Genomic DNA, 20,185 nt, shown 5'->3' on the forward strand with positions numbered 1-20,185 from the left:
AGTTTTGAACGGGTTCTACTTCTGCTTAGCCTGGTGTAGAAGCTCCTATGACTTCTTCGGATACACTCTAGAGAACGCTCGTCACTCCACAGCTACTACCCAGATGTATTTGTTCCTAACTCCTGAATCCAGGATATAGTACAGACATATTTTCCTGTCACTTTTATATTGTGTATTTGTTTGTTACATTTTTCTAAGTCTGCACACAAAGTGTCAGAACAAATCTTCAGCCCCATGAAAGTTTCATTAACCATGATACTTTCTGAGAACACTCTTATCAATGAATGAATCCACAGCATTATATAGAAATTTTTTGTCCAAAATCTTAAATCTATTTTTTATACAATACTTAAATTTACTTCCCTTTAAGCCAGAACATGCAAGTGAATAATCCAGTTGTGTACCATCACAAAAATGAGTTTGATTTCATGCTATCAGTGCACCAGATACAGTGTACTCGCTCCCACAGCATTCCAACTTTTTGTTTTGTCCTTCACCTGCAGCTGCTTTACCCAAATAATTGACCTGCACTGGTTTACAAGCTCTCAAATTCATCTCACTTGTCTCCAATGAGCATTCTAAATGCACCAAAACCAATCATAAACCCAAATACAAGAAGTGCTCCATTTTTGTCTAAGCTTTTGTTTCCTCACAAGTTTCATACTCACCAGGCATCCTAACTACCTTTCTCTAATTTTATCTTCTCTGAATACATTGAATTCGCTTAAGGCATTTTTTTCTACTTTTACTTTCCAATCCATAGAAGAACTGTACAGAGCCCTGATGGAACAGCAGACTGTTAAATCCCTTTGTGAAAAACAAACAAAACCAAAAAACGAACCACACCTTGCCAGAGTTAATGACCCATTTATAACACACTTCCTGAAGAAAGGACTAGAACAGCTTTCACTATAAGCAAGTGTTCTGGACAGTAAAGCTACAGAAATGCTGAATCATTTGTAAAAAAATAATACAGATATCTATGGCTAGGCTACAATCTTATATAGCAAGTCCTAAATACATTTTAAAGTTGAAAAGAAACCCAAACCAACTCACCATAACTGAAAGACATAATTCCTTGTGGAAATTACCTTTACAGATACACTCAGAGATGCAGTGCACAGATCATGTTGTCATTTTACCCACAAGAACTACTGCCTCCTAAATACAGGCAGCTGCCCCTGCTCCTGTAACCATGAACTTAACTGACAACAAACTCTGGTGAAGTAACTTTTTCAAATACTTCCACTTCGATTCAGTCTAAAAAGGCACCTTACAGAAAGGGGTATATGGGTATCACGACAGAAAGGGGTTTTAACAGCACCACAGCACAGGTACAACACTCTGTAGATGTAACAAAAGTAAAACTTCCTTGCCTATTTGCAGAACAGGAATAAGATAAACATTGACAAGCTGCTGTATGAAACATCATTATCACTGACACATTATTTTCAGACAAACCAGCCTTAAAAGAAAACAGTTTGTTGAAGCATTAGGAAGCAGCAGTTTATGACCTTGAACTAGCCATAAACGAAGTGCCGAACAACATCTAAAGCCTAGGTCATGAGTTTTCATTGCTGTTGTAGTCTTCAAAAGTCAATCTAATAAAACATTCTTTTAAGGAGAAGATTGTTTTTTTACAGAGTTTGCAGTGCAAACACTTTTATTATTCATACTTCCTCACTTTACTCTCCCCTCATGGTTTTGTCCACATTGGCAATGCCATTTTCAAAAGGTCTTTATACAGCCTGATGACACATTGTTTGGGGGTCCTTCCTTTTAAGGTCCAAGTCTTCTATAAAACACCTCAGGGCAAATCAATTGCTTTGCAGTCAAAAGTACAAATAACAGGCCAAGCAAAGCAGCAAAAGTATTTCTAAAGGTCACGTTTTCAACAACGGTATTTAACTCATGTGAGCAGGGTACAGATGTCAGCCACCAAAGACTGAACACCATAGGAACAGACTGCTTCCCTCCCTCTTCTTTTTCATTTTTCTCCTCCCGTGGCACGAGCAAGAGCTCACAGGTGGGAGCAGAGGAGGAAAACCAGTAACAACGCAGCAGAACATTCCCATTTCAGTGAGGCTGTTACTAGGCTGGCCAAACTGCTCACAGAAGTCACAACTTCAGTACACTAAGGCTTGGCATAAGGTGTCTGCTGTTGCCTTTCCCCAAGAGTCCCATGCAGCCAGGAATTGCATTAGCTCTTCTACCCCAGTAACACACGCTGCAGTTAAAACTGCATTGTCTGTAAAAAACACCAGAGCAACCTGCTCCTGAACACGGAGATAAAAACCTGCAGCTCACTTATGAAAATACACGTGGTATTTCAGATTTCAGGGGTTTTTTATACCGTGAAGCCCAAAATAAATCAGGCAGTGCCTCTGTGACAGCCCTGAGAGCCCCTTGGCAACCGGGAACGCTCTCTAAACCTGCCATTTCGCGGGCAACAGAGAAGCCCTCGCACAGCGAACTCGGGTTAACTTCTCCACGACCTGGCGCGGTGCACTGTGCCCTGCAGAGCTCCCCCTCATCGCGCAATAAGGCAAAATCGTTGCCATCTAGGCGCTACTACCGCAGGCACCCGCGGCGCGGCCGCAACCCGAGGCGGCCGCCACCTGACGCATCCCGAGCCGAAACACCCGGGGAAGCGCTGCCGACTCCAGCCTCTGCCACACACCAGCCTCTGCCACACACCAGCCTCTGCCACACACCAGCCTCTGCCACACACCAGCCTCTGCCACACACCAGCCTCTGCCACACACCAGCCTCTGCCACACACCAGCCTCTGCCACACACCAGCCTCTGCCACACACCAGCCTCTGCCACACACCAGCCTCTGCCACACACCAGCCTCTGCCACACACCAGCCTCTGCCACACACCAGCCTCTGCCACACACCAGCCTCTGCCACACACCAGCCTCTGCCACACACCAGCCTCTGCCACACACCAGCCTCTGCCACACACCAGCCTCTGCCACACACCAGCCTCTGCCACACACCAGCCTCTGCCACACACCAGCCTCTGCCACACACCAGCCTCTGCCACACACCAGCCTCTGCCACACACCAGCCTCTGCCACACACCAGCCTCTGCCACACACCAGCCTCTGCCACACACCAGCCTCTGCCACACACCAGCCTCTGCCACACACCAGCCTCTGCCACACACCAGCCTCTGCCACACACCAGCCTCTGCCACACACCAGCCTCTGCCACACACCAGCCTCTGCCACACACCAGCCTCTGCCACACACCAGCCTCTGCCACACACCAGCCTCTGCCACACACCAGCCTCTGCCACACACCAGCCTCTGCCACACACCAGCCTCTGCCACACACCAGCCTCCCACACAGCGTCCCAGGCGGACGGCAGACCCTGCCGCCCGGCTCAGCTGCGACACGCTGCGCGGCCTCTATCGCGCTCCCAGCCACACCTGGAGAGGCCCGAGTCTCAGCCCTATCCTCGGCTACCAAGGGGCCCCCGGCCCCAACAGACGAGGAGACGGCACCTCAACAGCAACGCAGCGGGCCCCAGGACAGCTCGCGCCGCCGACAGCCCCCAGAGCCCTGTCAGCCCGTAGGGGCAGAAGGGAAGGGGATACAGAATGAAACCCGACACTCACTCTGCCACACGAAACTCTTCAACCCGAACACTGCCGGCGCCATCTTGCTTACAAGTAACGCCTCACACCGCCACCACGCCCTTCCGCTGCCCCGCCTGGCCCCGCCGCGCCCTCTTCAGAGGCGGTTCGAGGAGCTGGACGGGGGTGGAGTGTGTTGTGGGGCATTCCGGCAGGTGTGCCAGCAGCAGGGGTCTGGTGTCTGAAACTCCCTTTGAGAAAGCACCCCAACGCCAGGGCTTGTCCCCTGAAGAAGGAGCGTCCTGTTGCTCGTCAGGTATGCTCCGGACACAGACAGCCGCCTCCCGAGGCGGGCTCCTTGCGCCAGGCGGGAGTAGCCTCGGGGCGGGGAGACCGCTTGGCTGAGGGGGCCTCCACGAAACCTGCTGTAGTCCCGGGTCCCCTCGGGGTGCCTTCATAGAAACGCTCTCTGGGTTCCCGGTTCCATTTGTGTCCCCTACCGAGGAAAGCATTATGGGTGCCATAGTCCTGACGCCTAAAATCTGTCAGAAGTTATAGTTTGAAGACGAAAAGGCGTGTTGTCAAAGGGGAACCAGCAGCCAGTATGAATACAAATAACTGAGAGGAAATTTTTCTGCAAGGCAAAGTATGAGGAAGAGTGTTTCCCAGTCAGTGCCACAGCGTTCCATTCAAAGGGGACTGTGAGGAGGGCATCGTTCCTGACAGGGGAAAAAAACAAAAAAGCCTTATAAGTGAACAAAAATCACAATAGATAATAATATATATCTGATGAACAGCAGTTTTAGATTTTAAACTGTCTTGATTATTTTATGAATCTTGTATATGCAATACAGAAACTGTATCCTGTGATAGAAGCGGGTTGGGGACAGGAACCACCACCCACCTGCCTAAAAGGTCAATGCTATGTTGGACTCTTTTTTCCCATGGTAACCACTGGCAGGCTCTAACCTGACTGGGAGGAGGGCATAAAATAGCACCACCTCCTCTCCTCCAGGGAGTAAACCTACCGTGACTACGCTGCTGCAAAATATCACTGGTCATGGCAGAGGATCAGCTGGAGCTTGTCCCTGTGTGAAGGCTGGAACAAAGTTCTGACAAGATGCTTGATGCAAAAAGTAAATCATTAGTATTTCTTGGACTGGTTTTCAGCTGCCTAGAAATGGTAAGTGCAACTAATTTGCTTTAAAACTGTTCCCAAGAATGATACTGTACTTTTTATAAAAGTAAACTAACTGTTAGGGTGGAGACTGACATACACTTCTGCAGTATTTGCAAGTGACTGAAAAATAAACTACTATATTAGGACCAAAGATCTTTTGAAGTCTGTGAACAACTGTAAACTGGATCGATAGCTAATCCAGAAAGGAAAATGAAGAAGAAATACTGTCTGCATACCTGTACAAGTTCTCATTGGTTGCATAAATTTTCTGTGCTTAGGGAATGTGAGCAAATACATCATAACAATAAAACGTGTTTTTAAAAAATGTAATATTTTATGGGTTTTACTAATGTCAATTTTTAATTTTTCAAATACAATATTTCATTCTATATTTATAATTTTTTACATCTTCATTTCAGATCTCTACAGCTAACACAGGTGAATCTTCAAAACGGTATTTTGATTTTACATGCTTATTTTTGAATGTGTCTAAAGAGAATTCATGTATCTGGTTTCTAATAAAACATTCTGTAAGTTTTAGCTGCTTTATAAAAAAAAATTTGGTTTCAATTTTTTTTTCATCTTGAAAAATTTCTATGTTGATATCTTTATAAATTTTAAACCTTATTTTTAAGAGTCCTGATGAGGCCAGACACTTGCACAAAGATTCTGATGGATTGCTTATGCATTGACACAAGCATGAACGAGGGAGGACACTCAGCTGAACAAATTATGCTACTCATTACCTACATAACTGTGCTACAGTTATGAATTAAAACTGTTCCATATTTGCACCCAGTTATTTGTTGTATCTTTTACTTTAAAAAAAAAAACAACCAGAAACAACCACATGTACAAAAAAACACCCAAAAACAAAAACAGAAGCAGCATGATTTCTTAAGCAATATATTTCCAATGTTTTATAAGACTTTGTACTTCCTTCAGTCTTGTATTTTGTGCTACAGCTCCTATTGCCTTAACTGTGGGAATACTGCTTAGTTTAAAATTTGAGGAATGCAAGGTTACAAGAAATGCTCTCAGAATTCATTAATACTGGTGACAGTACCTGTTTATACACATGATAAACTGTGGAGAGCCTAAAATCTTAATTTTTGCTGTATCTATCTGGACACTTGCTGTAGCAGAGTCTATACATGATTTGCAAAACAAGCATTTTATCCTATTCAAATGTGGAATACTGTTGACACTGGCTGTCTATTCACATAAAGATTATACCCAGTATTTTTTTAAATAATTAAGGCTACCATATGAATGTTTTGAGAAAGTCAGCCATCATCACAATGTGATATTATGAGAGCATGCAGCAGTTACTACAGTCATTAACGGATTACAAAAGTGAACAAGGGAAATAGCACTACAGATTTGGTGGAATGTCTGTCTTGTGAAAAGTAGGTCACAGATTCTTGCTAAGGCACTGAACAATCTTCTCAACGAGGTTTGACTAAATTTAGGTATGACTGAATATTTTTTTTTTTACAATGGTTTCTTTTTTCAGGTTTCTCTATGTCTATATACGATGTGACATCACGAAGCGTTTATCTCAGATGGCCCAAGTTTTCAGGAGCCTCATCTTACAGAGTCACAGCTACGGCTGTGAACACTGTAGGCCATTCATTACTGGCTCATTTTAGTGACGTTACACTTAAAGGAACTCTAACTTCATTAATTCCCAATACTATTTATGCTATACAAGCAGAAGCCGTTGACAAGAACGGAATTGTTCTTGCAGAAACACAAGTTCTGCAGTCAACAGGTTAGTTAGAGAAACTTTGTGAAATTTAATTTCTATAGACTTATGTAGGGCTGTGATTTTAACCTTGATGTTTCACTGTAGCTGCCATTCCTGTTGAAGCCTGTTGCTGGTTCTCCTGCTGAGCTCAATATTAATGTGTTTAGCTATCTTTCTCCTCTGCTTTTTTTTTCCCTCTCTAATATGTGTGTTTCCCTGGCCTGCCACACACAGCTTGCTCATCCTGCAGCTTTCTGAATCATCTACCCTTTTAATACAAATGCAGATGTGAAGCTATATACGTTTTTCAGTACTGATGCTGTTAAACAGTATTTCTGTTTCATTCACAAAAGGCTTTTTACTATATGTCATCAACAGATCTTGAAGGAGGATCTACATAAATAAAAGTGCTTTTCTATTTCATCACCGAAATGTAATTGAAAAAACATTCAACATGTTGAAATTCTATTTTTAAAGTACTTTAACTGATCATTTTTAGAAATAGCCATTATTCTTCTATTAGAATTTGTATCTTGTAAAAGTTATTATTGTAATAAAAATTGAAAATAACAAAGTAGCAGCGTTTATACTGATTAGTTGGTAAAAAAATTTATTGCTAGCTAGAGAACAGAGAGTAATGATTAATGATCTGTCATTTGTTTCCGGTATAAATCATATATTATATATTCTGTACTTGACTGTTGGGCAAGCAACTCAGATTATTGAATATAAATTACTCGTGGTTAAGAAATACTCTGAAGTTTGTTTGTGACTGCAGTATCCAAGAGCACCCTTTGTGAATGGTCTGCAGAGTAGCATAACTGAAAAGCATTTAATTGCAATACTTGATATGTCATGTTATTGTATTTCTAAGTATATATGTTCTGAGCAGGAGGTTGGATCAGATGACTTCCCATGGTCCCTTCCAAACTAATGTTGCTCTGATACAGAAATACCTATGATTGAGCATCCTATTTCAGACTGCTTTGTATAAACATCTGCTGCTTTTTATATATGTTTCTTTGTATATTGCTTTCTATAAACATACAATATAGTTAATTGTCTATGGAGCAAGACAAAAAAGAGACCTCTCAGTGCAATCTAGGTTAAGTGATGGTCATTGTCAGTAGTGATTTCAAGGGTACTAGAATATTTTTATTGAAAGATGAAAGTTGGTCTAGAATATATCAAGACTCTGTATATTGTTAATGTTACCTCAAACTTCATTTAACTTAAATTTTAAACATTGCTAGAAATTTTAGGTCATTTCTCCTGACCAGTCTTTATGAAATGTTCAGAGCACTTAGCATTTCACAGGGCTGACTTCCCCAACTTCAGTATGTCTATTGTTATTTGCATTTCAGCTCCAGACATACCTGTTATTGACCAAGCTTATTCAAAACTTAGCAACAGTATCACAGTGGAATGGAGAGTGGTACCTGGGGCTACTGGTTATCTGCTGACTGCACAAGATGGAGATTCCTTCATTGAAACCATGGTTACAAATTCTCCAGGCACAGTGACGGGATTGAAACCTGCCACCTTGTACAGAATCACTATCAGGTCTATAAATTCAGGAGGAAAAAGCCTGCCTTCACCATTCAGAAAAGCAAAAACAGGTGCACTTTTCAAATTCTTACTCCTATTTCAAATTCTGTAATGGTATTATGATATAAAGCACTCATGCAAGGTTTTTAAAAAACAAGCAAACAACCCCCACAGCAGTAGAGCCCAGGAGTGTGCCAGTACCAAAATATTATAATCTTGTATTGTTGAATTTTATTGATCATATTCTCCTTTCAAGGAGAGGAGTAGAATTTACCCATCTGAACGAATGACCAGTGCAACAGTCTGAATTAAGAGTTTACTTTATGACAGTACTGATTTTTATATATTTAATAGGAAGATTTAGTAGAATTTATATCAATAGTCGTATTTTGTTTTAACAAAACCAGATTTTACTGTATTCTACATAATGACAGAGAATGGAAGAAATGAAGAAACAACCAGAAGTATAAAATAATAGGACAATGTAAAATTTAGAGGATGGAAAAATGCAGTGTCTTCTTGGTGATTTTCATTTTTCTACTCACTCAATCTTTCATATTTTGTATGTCAGTTACATTGATTTTACAAAACCTGCAATACCATAACGAATGTGCCAAATCAGTCTCCATATTCATTCTGTCAGTCTTGCATTAGTTTATTTTTCTGGTATGGTTGTCGCTGTTTTTGTCTCTCAAGAGTTGGGTGATTGTTGTTTTTACATATTCAGTTCAAGTTTGGCCCTTTCAAACAGTATTACTGAAAAAAAACCCAAAAGCTTCATTGGTGTTTTGTCTCAACAGTCCTGGCTGCCCCAGTTCTGTCTGTTAGTTCTCCGAGTTGTGACTCCATTGCAGTGAGCTGGAAAGCTGTGTATATGGCAGCTGGATTCTCTGTGTCCCTCATGAGATCAGATGGTTTGGGCAGAATGCTGAAGGAGAACACCACCAACACCTCCTTGATATTTACAAATCTAGATCCAGGAACTCTTTATACTATCAAGGCGTATGCCTGGAATGTCAATGGGATACCCGGGGATGATTTCACATGTAACCAAAGAACAAGTAAGACATTTTCTTTTCTGAATACAAACAAGCATTAAACAAAAAAGATAGACCAGGATGTGTTTATGTGCATGTGTGATTGTGATTTTTCAAGGATACATTGAGTAGATTTTCAGATCATATAATTTTTACCCCCTCTCAAAGTTCATGAAAGTTCAGATGACATAGCTGTGTCTAATGAATTTTACTGAAGCAAAGATACCATTAACTACCCCTAAAGTTGTACTTTGGGCAGGCCTCAATAAAGGCTACACAGGCTTAGACTGATTTGAGGATTTTTCTAACTCTGAGCAGCAAATATTAAAATAAGGCAAGGAGTTACTAAAGAAAGCTTTGTTATGGTGTACAATTAAAACTGTTTCTTTCCAAAAAATGTCCCTTTCATAAATGAAGGTAAGGTCTGCACCACAAGAATTGTATTTAGTTTGCAGCTAATAGAAAAGTTCATGTCTGTGGGCTGTATGCTAAGTTGTATTTATGTGTTCCAAACTGATATACCATAGGTCCTAACACACCAGCGGATGTTCAAGTAGCTTTTAATAGTGGTGCTTTAAGAGCTGTTGTTTCTTGGATGCCAACAGAAGGAGCTCTGATTTACAGTGTGACAGCCTCCAGTGGATTCTTGAAACTGAAGTGTAACACATCTTCTGCCTCCTGCGTGGTGCCATCACTCCAGTGCGGCTCTGAGTATCACGTATCTGTCACAGCGTACAATGATGCTGGATCTAGTAAACCTACTGATGCAGTAAGCTTAAAAACTAGTATGTGTCCTTGATCCTTACATAGCTCATAGCTTTTTAACATATATTTCTTTAATTTTGAATGTAAATTGGCCCATTACAATTCATAAGTCTTTCTCAAATAGAGAAGTTATGAATTTCACGCATGAACTGTGCCATATACCTTTCTATTTTGGTGATAATAGCCTAAGTGTTTCTCCTATTTCTGTGAGAAAAACTTGCAATGGTGTATATATTGTTATCTGAACCACTAAGCCTGCATTTTCCTCTTACCAGAAGTACCTGTTCTAAAGTCAATTTTCTGAGTGCAAAACTAATGTGAGGAATAACAGATCTGTTCTGCTGTGTCAGGTCTGTCACAAATAGATTGGGAGAAATCTGTGAGGAAATAGCATTAAGGACTAGCCTTAGGCTGAGAGCTGCTCTAGGCTAAATCTAGTTAGTTAAAAAGCAGGTCAACAAAACCACTTGCAGCTAAAGTAGCACCACTAGACTCAATTAAGATACCATCACAGACCATTCTCAGGTAGCAGCTTTGTCAGAACAAAAGGCTGCCATGTCAGAGGTTATTACTTCCTGACCTGGTCCATGCATTGCCCATGCAAGCGAAGCCTAAACCATTTTTGTTACTATGTGCTACCTTAAAGACACACTGTTATTTACTTACATCCGGGTGAGTTTACAGACCACGTGCAGTGTTCAGACCTCCACTCGTGTGACCAGTTACATGACTTACCTCTGGCTCGACTTGTCTCTCTCTGTGGAAAAGATGGGCTTCCTTGCAATGTTTACTGAGGCTATGTTAGGCCTTCCCCAGCTCTACCATAACTACCAGAATAGCTCTACTCTGTTTGATGTAACGTCCCTTGTTTTGACGACTCACTGATATGAGCTAGAGATCATCTGTGTGAGCAGCACAGAGGTGGATATAACAAGAAGATACAGCTTTTAAGCTGGGAGTGCTAATCTTCTCACCAACACTGTTTCAGCGAGATCATGCCTATTCATTCTCATAGCAGCCAGCTAAACTTTTTAAACTAGAAAGAATTGACTTTTTGGGATTCCACCAGAAAGGAGACCTGAGCAATCGACAGCTCTATTCAGACACAGCCAGCGAGTTTCATGCCAATATATGAAGGGCTTTCACATAAAGCCTTTTGGATGCCACCTGCTATTCAAGCTAGTATTCTGATTGTCATCCAAAACTACTACTTGTGAGTACAGACTGTGTTGGTTCCTTTTGAAATACTGCCTGGTGCCACTGGTTTTATGCATAAGGGTTCCTTAAGCAGATCTGTTTTCTGTAAAACATGAAAGTAGCATCTATTTTGTTTTGTAAAAGTCATACTCACTGTTCATCTAAATGTAAGTAGTGTCCTCTATGAAGGCAAGTAAGTTGCTGTTTTCTTGAACAAGATGGAACAGCCATTCAAACTGAGTAGAATAATTCTATATAATGCTGACTTTCCTTTATTCCCCAAAAGTATCACGTCAATAAAAATATTCTGATTGCAATTCCTTTTTTCTTTCTTTCTAAAAATGTTTGTTTTCAGTTCCTTGTGCTCCAGTAAATCTATCAATTGAAGAGGATGAACCTGGCCACTTGCTGGTGTCATGGTCTAGTGTCAATTTTGGTCATTATTATGTGGTTTTTGTGAAGAGTGATGACGGCTTGGAGGTGCACTGCAACACATCACATACTGAGTGCCGGTTCCAGTCAGACTGTGGCTTCACGTATTTTATTAGTGTCTTTGCATATAACAAGGCAGGGCAGAGTCCTTTGGGTGATGTATTCAATTACACTACTGGTAAGTAGCAATGTATTCTTGCAAACTAATTTAACTGTGTTTATGGTAGAGCTGATTTGATGTTTTTATGTCAAATAATGACTTAAACTTCTACTTTAATTAATTTTTTGAACAAACACACAAAGATTGGCAGAGAAAAAGAACTGGTTTCACGTTGCAATTAAATTAAACTTGCATAGTCAAGTGCAACGACATGCTTACAAACTTTAAAGCAGTTCAGTGATTCACAATCATCAACCCAGGACATAGGAGTTAACACAGAGTTCTGGCATAACATTTGAATTCCAGTACTGTTTCTTTTTCTATCACCTTAATAAGGCTGAACCAAAATCTTAAACTTCCTTGTAGAGATTATTTTTCATATTTGGAAAATGAAAAAAATGAGTTCATTGGGAAATCGTGAAGAACATTTGTAAATGTAACTTCGTGATGCTTTGAAATTTTAAGTCAAGGATATGCATAATTCCTGTGTTTTGCCTAAGCATTAGAATGTCCTCTATTGATTCGGTAGGAGGAGGACTGAATTAATTGAAGCAGCAAGTCTGGGATTAACAAGGCTGCAGAATATCGGTCGCCTTGGGAGATTTATGAAACAGATAAAAGAAACAAAACTCTTCGCCTTGCGCCACTTTTCCGTTCACATTCAAGTTTCCCTCTCCGCCTTGTCCGTTCCCAGCACCTTGTTGTCCCAGCGACGTCTCGGCCGCGTTGGTCTCCAGCGACACGGTGCACGTCACCTGGGCTCCTGTCCGAGGTGCTGAACTGTACGAAACGCGGGCTGTCGGCTGGAGCGGCGCAGTGCTCTGCAACGACACCGCCACGGCCTGCACCTTGTCTGCCCTGCAGTGCGACGCCCGGTATAATATCACCGTCTATTCTTTCAGTGAGGCCAGGGGCAGCAACACGTCGTGTGCATCTAAGTACGTGGCAACAGGTACCGTGATTTTTCTTATTTTCCTTTAGCAGAAGAAATTATTAGACACTGCAGTGACTCATGGATGAAAAGCACTACTGGAGTGCTAAGTTACTCTGGCTGATGAAAGTAAAACTTTGTAAAAAACTGGAATGCTTTAAAAATGTACTGTAAGCAGGGAGTTCTATGGAAAGCTTCTGATAGCTCCAAATCAGATTTATGATTCATCCATGGTTTTGTATACAAAATCCTTATGTTGTCAGTTCTACCACAAATGCTGAATTCTCACCAGAAGTAAGCATTTAAGGATCATATACTTTTCCAAAGTAGTTTTTCAGTTCTAACTGGAATTTAATTTTCATGCTTAACTTATACAGTATATATAAACAATGTTTAAATACTCTTAACATGAAATATTTCAGCTCCCTGCAGTCCTGAAATTAAAAATATCTCAAAGGAGTCTCTTTCTGTAATCAGCGTGCACTGGCAATCTGACAATGAAGAAGCTACATATACTGTCACGGCCAGAGGGGAGGCTGGACTTTGGCATTGCACAAGCTCTGGAAATTCTTGTGCCCTAGTTAACCTCCCCTGTGGATCTGCTTTTGCTGTTAGTGCTATAGCAAGGTCACCAGCAGGACAGAGCTTACCAAGCTACAGTGTCCCTTTAGAGACAGGTATGTGGGAATTGTATAGAGTGAGAAATGTATGTCATATGTTTGGGGCTTTTTTTTATATATATATATTACCATGTGTGAATTTTATACTATCTATTGCTGGGTGTCCATTGCTAAAACATGTATGTATCTTATGTATCTGTGTGTGAAAGAAGGAAGGATGACTTGGCATTTACCTCATCCTGAGAAGCCTTAGTGCAACCAATTATCATCTGGCACAGTTAACTAACATCTAATAACATAATCCACTAATGTAATGCATAACTTCCTTGTCAGTATTTTGACTTTTAACATTACTGAGAGAGGCAATGAGGTGATGTCCATGTCAATAAACAGTGTGAAGAACAGATTAAAGCCCACCCTTCCCACCATTCCTGCTTTTAATTTGCTGGCAGAGTTTTGTCCTGTACCACTTACCCAGACAATTCTCTGGCCCAGTTCAGACATTAATGTGCAACAGGATCCATTTTTAACAGGCAGTTTGGCTGCAGTGACCTTACACTCTAGAGAAAGAGATTTTAATCAGAGCTGGACTGAGCTGTAAAACTTGAAGGGTAGAGATGGCCCATGCTTAACTGAACTGCAGGTGTACCCTGACATTCTGATGATAACTTTTAGTATGTTGGTGAGCAATCATCTTACAATAATTCCAGCGTTATGACTCAGTGTTACAGAGAAATCAGTCTTACACTGATGGTCTGTTCATTAGAAGCTTGCCAGAATAATCAATTGATTTTCAGCAAGCTAATGTTTGCCTGAAAAGTATGCACGTCTTCATTCCTTTGCTCTTGAACATGTACTATTCTACTTGTAACCCCCAAAATACCTTCCATTTTTCCAAGTACAAAAAAGATTTGACTTTTCTCACTTTTTGTTTGTTGTAAGCTCCTTGCTGCCCTAATGAGCTGACACTAACTCAAGTGACACAGTCTGTAACAAATATCAGCTGGTCTGTTGGGATGGGTGCACAGACATATGAAACAACACTGGAGTCTCCAAAAGGACAGGCAAAGTGTCACACTCTCCTTAACTACTGTCTCCTGGGATGTATCATGTGTGGCACCAATTACACAGTCTCTCTGAAAGCAATCAGTGAAACGGGTTTGGCATCCAGTTGCACATATCAAGGATATTCCTCAGGTATGTAAATTGTAAGTGCAATCAGGAAGAATAAGCACACAACTTAGTTCATATAGCACTCCTTTCATACCAGTAATGCAAGTGAAACTCAATACACAGTTAATATACTTGTTCCCTCTCTTAAATAAATGCACTTTGGATTATGTATCATTCAAACCCTATTCTTATAACAGCCAAACAGTGGCTGTATGCTATGGCATAATTAAATCTGAGAGACCACAAAGGGATTCTGGGCATTGTAGGGTAGCTGGGATGCCTCTGTAGTCAGGAGAGAGCAACAATATTCCCGTGTGAATTCCAGCTCCATAACATGAGTCTGGGAGAACATTTTCTTCCTAAGGTCACTATAAGCATTATTTTGGCTTTCTGTGAAAGAATCATTTCCCATTGAAATGCTGGTATCTAGCGTGATAGTAATAACATTGTCTCTAGGAATTTATAGCATAAGCCAGGTTGATAAAATTTGCTTATCAATATTTATTTTATTAGGTGCTTGCTGCCCATCTGGGGTGAAGCTGTATAGACTGGGCAATAATAGCATCAGGGTTTACTGGCAAGCTTCCGATGAAACAATAAACTACACCACCGATTTACGTGGCTCCAAAGGCAATTTCACCTGCAGCCCTAGCCCAGGTCTCAGTCACTGCGACATCACTGAGGTGCCTTGTGGGGATGTGTACACGGTGGTGGTGTCTCCCGTGGCTGAGCCGAAGCTTACGTTTTGTCCGAAAAAAATCTATTCAGGTAAAACTGAAATTGCTTTCAATTAGGTAATTTTTGCCCACACGTGGTAGATGATTACAAGGTAATCCTAAATTGTGTGAGAAAAGGTGATGTGGAATAGAATGATACTGTTCTAGTGTTGACTCCATTGGGTGCTCTCATGCAATAGCTGTGACAGGAATTGCACAGGAACATTTTGGGAGACTGGGCATACTTATGCTGTCACAGGTGCCTCAACTGGATCACTCGTAACCTGGTGAATAGAGAGGTTCATTTTCTGTTGTATTCTGTTAGAATACAGAAGCAGATAAATGAGAATTTTTAATTGTAAGTTTTATAATTTGTTTTATGGAATTACTGGTTTTGAACAAATAAATCAAGAACTTCTATGAACCACTCCAACCACATTTTAAAAGTAGAAACTGTTTAAAGGGGCAGTCATTTCCTTGCCATTCCTTTCCTAGGACATAAATTTAATCCATTTAAAAATTAGTGTTCTCTGATAGGATTGCACAGTTGTACAGCATGGACTACATTCTACAGACCAGTAATGTTTTCCATCTTATGACCTGACACCTAACGTTTATGTTACTGTTTGATCTCATTTCAGTAACCTGTTCTGGGAGCTCTGTTGGAATGGGTAAGAGCACAAAGTACATTCATTCCAAATCTATGATGTTTGTAAAACATATTATCATCAAGTTAACTAAAAATAAGATGCAAATAATAGATGCATTTAATAGTCAAAGCATGTGTTAGTGTTTATGCAGGTTTGTCTTATCCCACCCATCTTATAATGTGTATTAAAAAACCCAAACCTTACCTATATTGCAGCATGTATACATCATGCATTTATTGTTTATCTGACAGGACATAATAAAAGGCAGGCTTCTGTTGTACAGCCTTGCCATATCACATTACAAATTAAACTAGCTCACAGTTATGATTTTTATTTTTAAAGAAGTAAGAGTGTGGCTTACCTCAACATATCTACCTTATTTCTTCTGGGGTTTCTATAAGAGTCTTGTGCTTTATTTGCTCGTGTAAATTGCTATAAACAACTTCAAAAGCAGTTGCTGAAACAAACACTTCTCAAGAGAGTTGCTTCTCTGTGACTGAAATTGTCGTAATTTCTGAATCTGTTACAGTGATTTATAGAGGAAAGAGCAATGCAGAACAAGATATCTAGATGAAAATTCTGGTTCTGATAAGGAGGTAAACATAATTCATATTACACTGTATTGATCAACCTTTTCTTGCTGATTATATCTTTGGGATCAGAGTGATAAGGTTCACCAGTCCTGTATACCCCAAATGTAACTGGTTTGTTAAAATCCATCCTATTTATTGCAGAAACCTCATGTTGTCTACTCCCACTCCTCTCCATTTCCAATACAACTTTCACTTCATTAAGATCCTATAGTTTCCCAGAAAAGCCCTCAAAATCCAAACAGATCACTAAACTCTGCAGCTCTTTTTCTCTCTGCTAGCTAAAATTGCTCATTCTTTTAACAGAATTATTAGTGTTCTGGACTATATACTGCCCTTGTCTCAAAAGGATGGCAAGAAGTCACTGCTGACTCTTTACCCCCCCCAAAGTTGATCATCTCCTGTTTGCTGCTGTTCTGCAGCTATCCTGGATGTTAAAGTTGTTGATAACAGCATTCTTCCTAAATGCTCCTCTCAGTCTTTCTTTCCCTGAAGCTGGAGTGACATCTGTCCTTAACTGCAACAGGCACAGCTGCTTGAGGCCTGGGAGGAGGGAAGCTGAAGAGCTAGCCACATCCAAGATCTAATCCAGGACATCAAATTTCAGTCCCAACTGATGAGAATTTTTTAAAATGCCAACAAACACAAATAGATCTCCATGATCTTAAACTGTAATTTTCCCTGTAATCAATTTTGAAAGCTCTTCCAAAACAGTTATTAACCAATAGGTCTGTTCTAGACCCAATGTATTGATGAAATAGTAGAGGCTGAAATAAAGATCGAGTGAAATTTAACTCCTTAAAATCCCCTAAACAAGTTAGGTGCACTCAATTAAAAGTGTCTTGAGGCTTAATCAAGTATTCTGAGGCTATGTCATTTTAAATTTTAAAAAGTTTCCTCCTTTACAATTTTGAGAGGCGACTCACAAGGTCTTCAGAAATTTATGTATAAACGTTACTCAAGGGAACAGGGCTTTTAACGCTATTTTCAGCTGATAAAAATAGACACCAAGCATTCTGAAAGCTTCCTTTCCTGGCAGAACACATCTGGATGGGGTATCTCAAGTCACTGTTTCGGATCACTTGCACAAAATAATCTTTTGAGAATCTCACTCTTCAATACATTGATTGTAGATGGCCCAGGGATTATATTTTGCTTCTTGGAACATGATCTGTATTTAATCACTGCCAAGCAACCCTTTCTTTTGGAAACATTAAAAACTGCCCCATATTACTTAATAAAGATTTGGGTTTATTTCTAATCTAGTCTGAAGAAAAAATAAGATTGTAAAAATAAGTATTCCTAACTTTCTTCATGGAGCATTTTATTCAAATGTTTTTTCTTTGCAGTTGTCATAAAATACTGTCACCAAAGCCTAAGTGTTTAACCAGGCGGCTATTAAGTGGAGTTTCAGAGGTTTAAAGCAATCAGTTTCTTTTGGAATCGAATTCAAGCCACAGCTTTCTTCTTTTCATACAAAGAATTTTGATACTTCTGTGCTTCTGTCATGCATTTTAAGCAATTTTAAACTGTTGGTGCTTTCTCCATTCTTCCTGGGGTACAGACATCAACACCTCAAGATTACACACAACATTACACTTTCCATCAGCTGCTCTCATTTTCATGATTGAAAATGAGAAGTCTAATTGTTACAGAACATATTACATGCATGTGAAGAAAAAGAAGAAAGCTGGAGAGGCATTCAGATTCCAAGAAAAGCCACACTGATTCAGCTCAATAAAAAAGTAGTTGGAGGATGTAGACAATTTACCAAAACAGGGAGGAAAAGCAAGACAACCAGGCTGAGCCAGATCCAAGCCTCCTTCTGTGGCTCTACGTAGCAGGCGTTGTTACTCAGGCATTAGACACTGTCTAATTAACACTGCTCATCTGTGAAACATCACTGGCACTCACAGAGATGATTAAAAAAATTTAGTCAGGATTAGTTTCAGATTCCCCCAGATTGAGGCAAAGCTTTTTTATGGGTCACACCGACTTGTTAGAAGATCACAGGGCAATTGGACATAGTGTTTCCATAGATGTAGTTTCTAAACTGTTTACTAGGACGAAGCTCTTTGTGCAGCAAAAAAAGCAAACCACTGAACACATACACAGCCACCACCCCCCAAAAAATAACCCCAAACCCCACCTAGCCAACCCCACAAGCCTCTTAAAAACTTGAGAATCAAGAAAATTCCAGTTCAAAGACCTAGAGGTAGGCAGTGTACCAGTATACTAAGTAGTACTTTCAGAACAGGAGCTACAAAATCACTGATACTAGTAACTTAGATGATTAAAACCACCTAGCTCTTTCATGACAGATGCCTTCATTAATTTCATGACTTTAAAGATGTGTTAGTTGCAGTAACATTTTCAAAAAAAAAAAAAAAAAAAGTGTTGTTCCAAATGCAAATTCATTCTAATTGTTTCTCAGACAGGCTGTTTTCAGTCCAGTAAACAATTTGGAAAAATCTATCCTTCAGCAAAGAAACTGGCAAAAATCCATCCTTCAGTTGGTTTCAGATTTGACCCAAAATTGCCAAGATTTAAGTTTTCTCCCACATCTACTCTGGGGGAAGAGAGAGGAAATAAAAAGAGTAAGAGACAACTGTACTGCAAAACCTCAAGAGTGACACTTAACTGCCTTTTGCCCCTGCTTAACAGGATTACGTCTCCAGGATTATGTGCATTTTGTAGCAGTGTAGAAAAGGCTAAAAACCTGCCAAGCCCAGGAGGCATCGGATTCAGTCAGGTTCCTCTTAAGAGATCCTGGTCATCTGTCTGCCATCCTTGTCAGCACAGTAACGGCCAGCGGTAAATACCAGAAGTGTGAGCCTGGCGAAGTTCCTTCACCAACATACAAGTGGAAGTATGAAACACATCTGTGTGCGTAGCGTACCAAGTACTTCCCAATGTGATAGCATAGATTTCCCTGCCATTCAAGTTATATTTTTCAATAGAAAAATCAAAATACCACTCCTGTTTATGTCAGATACATGCAAGTCCTTTTGTACTGATGCTTATTACTTGCTAGCATGTGGTAGTGAATAGATGTGTATCTCTGTGGCCTGTAAAGAATTCCTATTTGATGCTTCTCAAGATCTGAAATATTGTTCAAACAGTAGAGTAGTATCTTAGCAAGAAAAAAAGGAGTAATAGAAGTAGAGGTGTATTTCTCACATTAGTAGTTTTAATCCAGATAGGAACTTACTGTTGGAGCCACAGGAAATTTGAAAAACAGATGAGGCTTTAAGATGAGTAATGATTCCACCTATGGACATACCGTGCAGGCTTCAGGCTCTGATAACCGAAGGGGGACGGCAGAGGCTGTCAAGACAACAGCTCTGCAACTGCTCCTCCTGGGACAACTCCAATACCTAGTGGCAATTGGCAGGAAACTGCTAATGACCCTGAGCCAAACGTCCACTGCAGCTTACTGCATCAGAGCAGTCAGCCCTGCAGACGCCACTACCTTACCATTTCTGATCAGAGCTCTCTAGGGAAGTTCTGTGGATCTGTTCCTTCTGGTTACAAGTGAATTCACATGAAATAAAATGGCACCAGAAAGGCAAACATGAATTAAAAGTCCCTGGATCCAAACCCAAGAGCTGCAAGACACTAAATCCAAGTAACAACTTAAGATGGGAGTCTTGTTCAGTCTGTGCTACCCATTACTTTGCTAGCTCAAGTGCACAATATGGATTAAATTAAGTCAGAAAGGATGATTTACTGAAAAATAAATGCAAACTCCTTAAATTATTGCACTGGCATCGGCTGGTCTTTTGCACAAGCCGTATCAGAATGCTATCTTCACTGAAATAAGGCAGATCTCTCCACTTTCAGGTCAAAGA

The 20,185-nt window shown here is 40.4% G+C and overlaps 1 protein-coding gene across 1 annotated transcript; it reads left to right on the plus strand.

Moving 5' to 3' along the window:
• Nucleotides 1–4,705: 4,705 nt before the first annotated feature.
• On the plus strand, nt 4,706–19,152 carry FNDC7 (fibronectin type III domain containing 7; the record flags this gene model as incomplete). The annotated part of the gene is made up of 12 exons (XM_084266316.1): nt 4,706–4,721; nt 6,282–6,539; nt 7,880–8,134; nt 8,864–9,124; nt 9,628–9,885; nt 11,418–11,672; nt 12,349–12,606; nt 13,008–13,262; nt 14,148–14,402; nt 14,892–15,146; nt 15,736–15,802; nt 18,999–19,152. 12 exons carry the CDS (start codon nt 4,706–4,708, stop codon nt 19,150–19,152), a joined length of 2,547 nt encoding a protein of 848 aa, XP_084122442.1.
• Nucleotides 19,153–20,185: the final 1,033 nt, after the last annotated feature.

The sequence above is a fragment of the Gallinula chloropus genome (genome assembly GCF_964237585.1).
Source record: "Gallinula chloropus genome assembly, chromosome: 6".
In the NCBI taxonomy this organism is placed as follows: Eukaryota; Metazoa; Chordata; class Aves; order Gruiformes; family Rallidae; genus Gallinula; species Gallinula chloropus.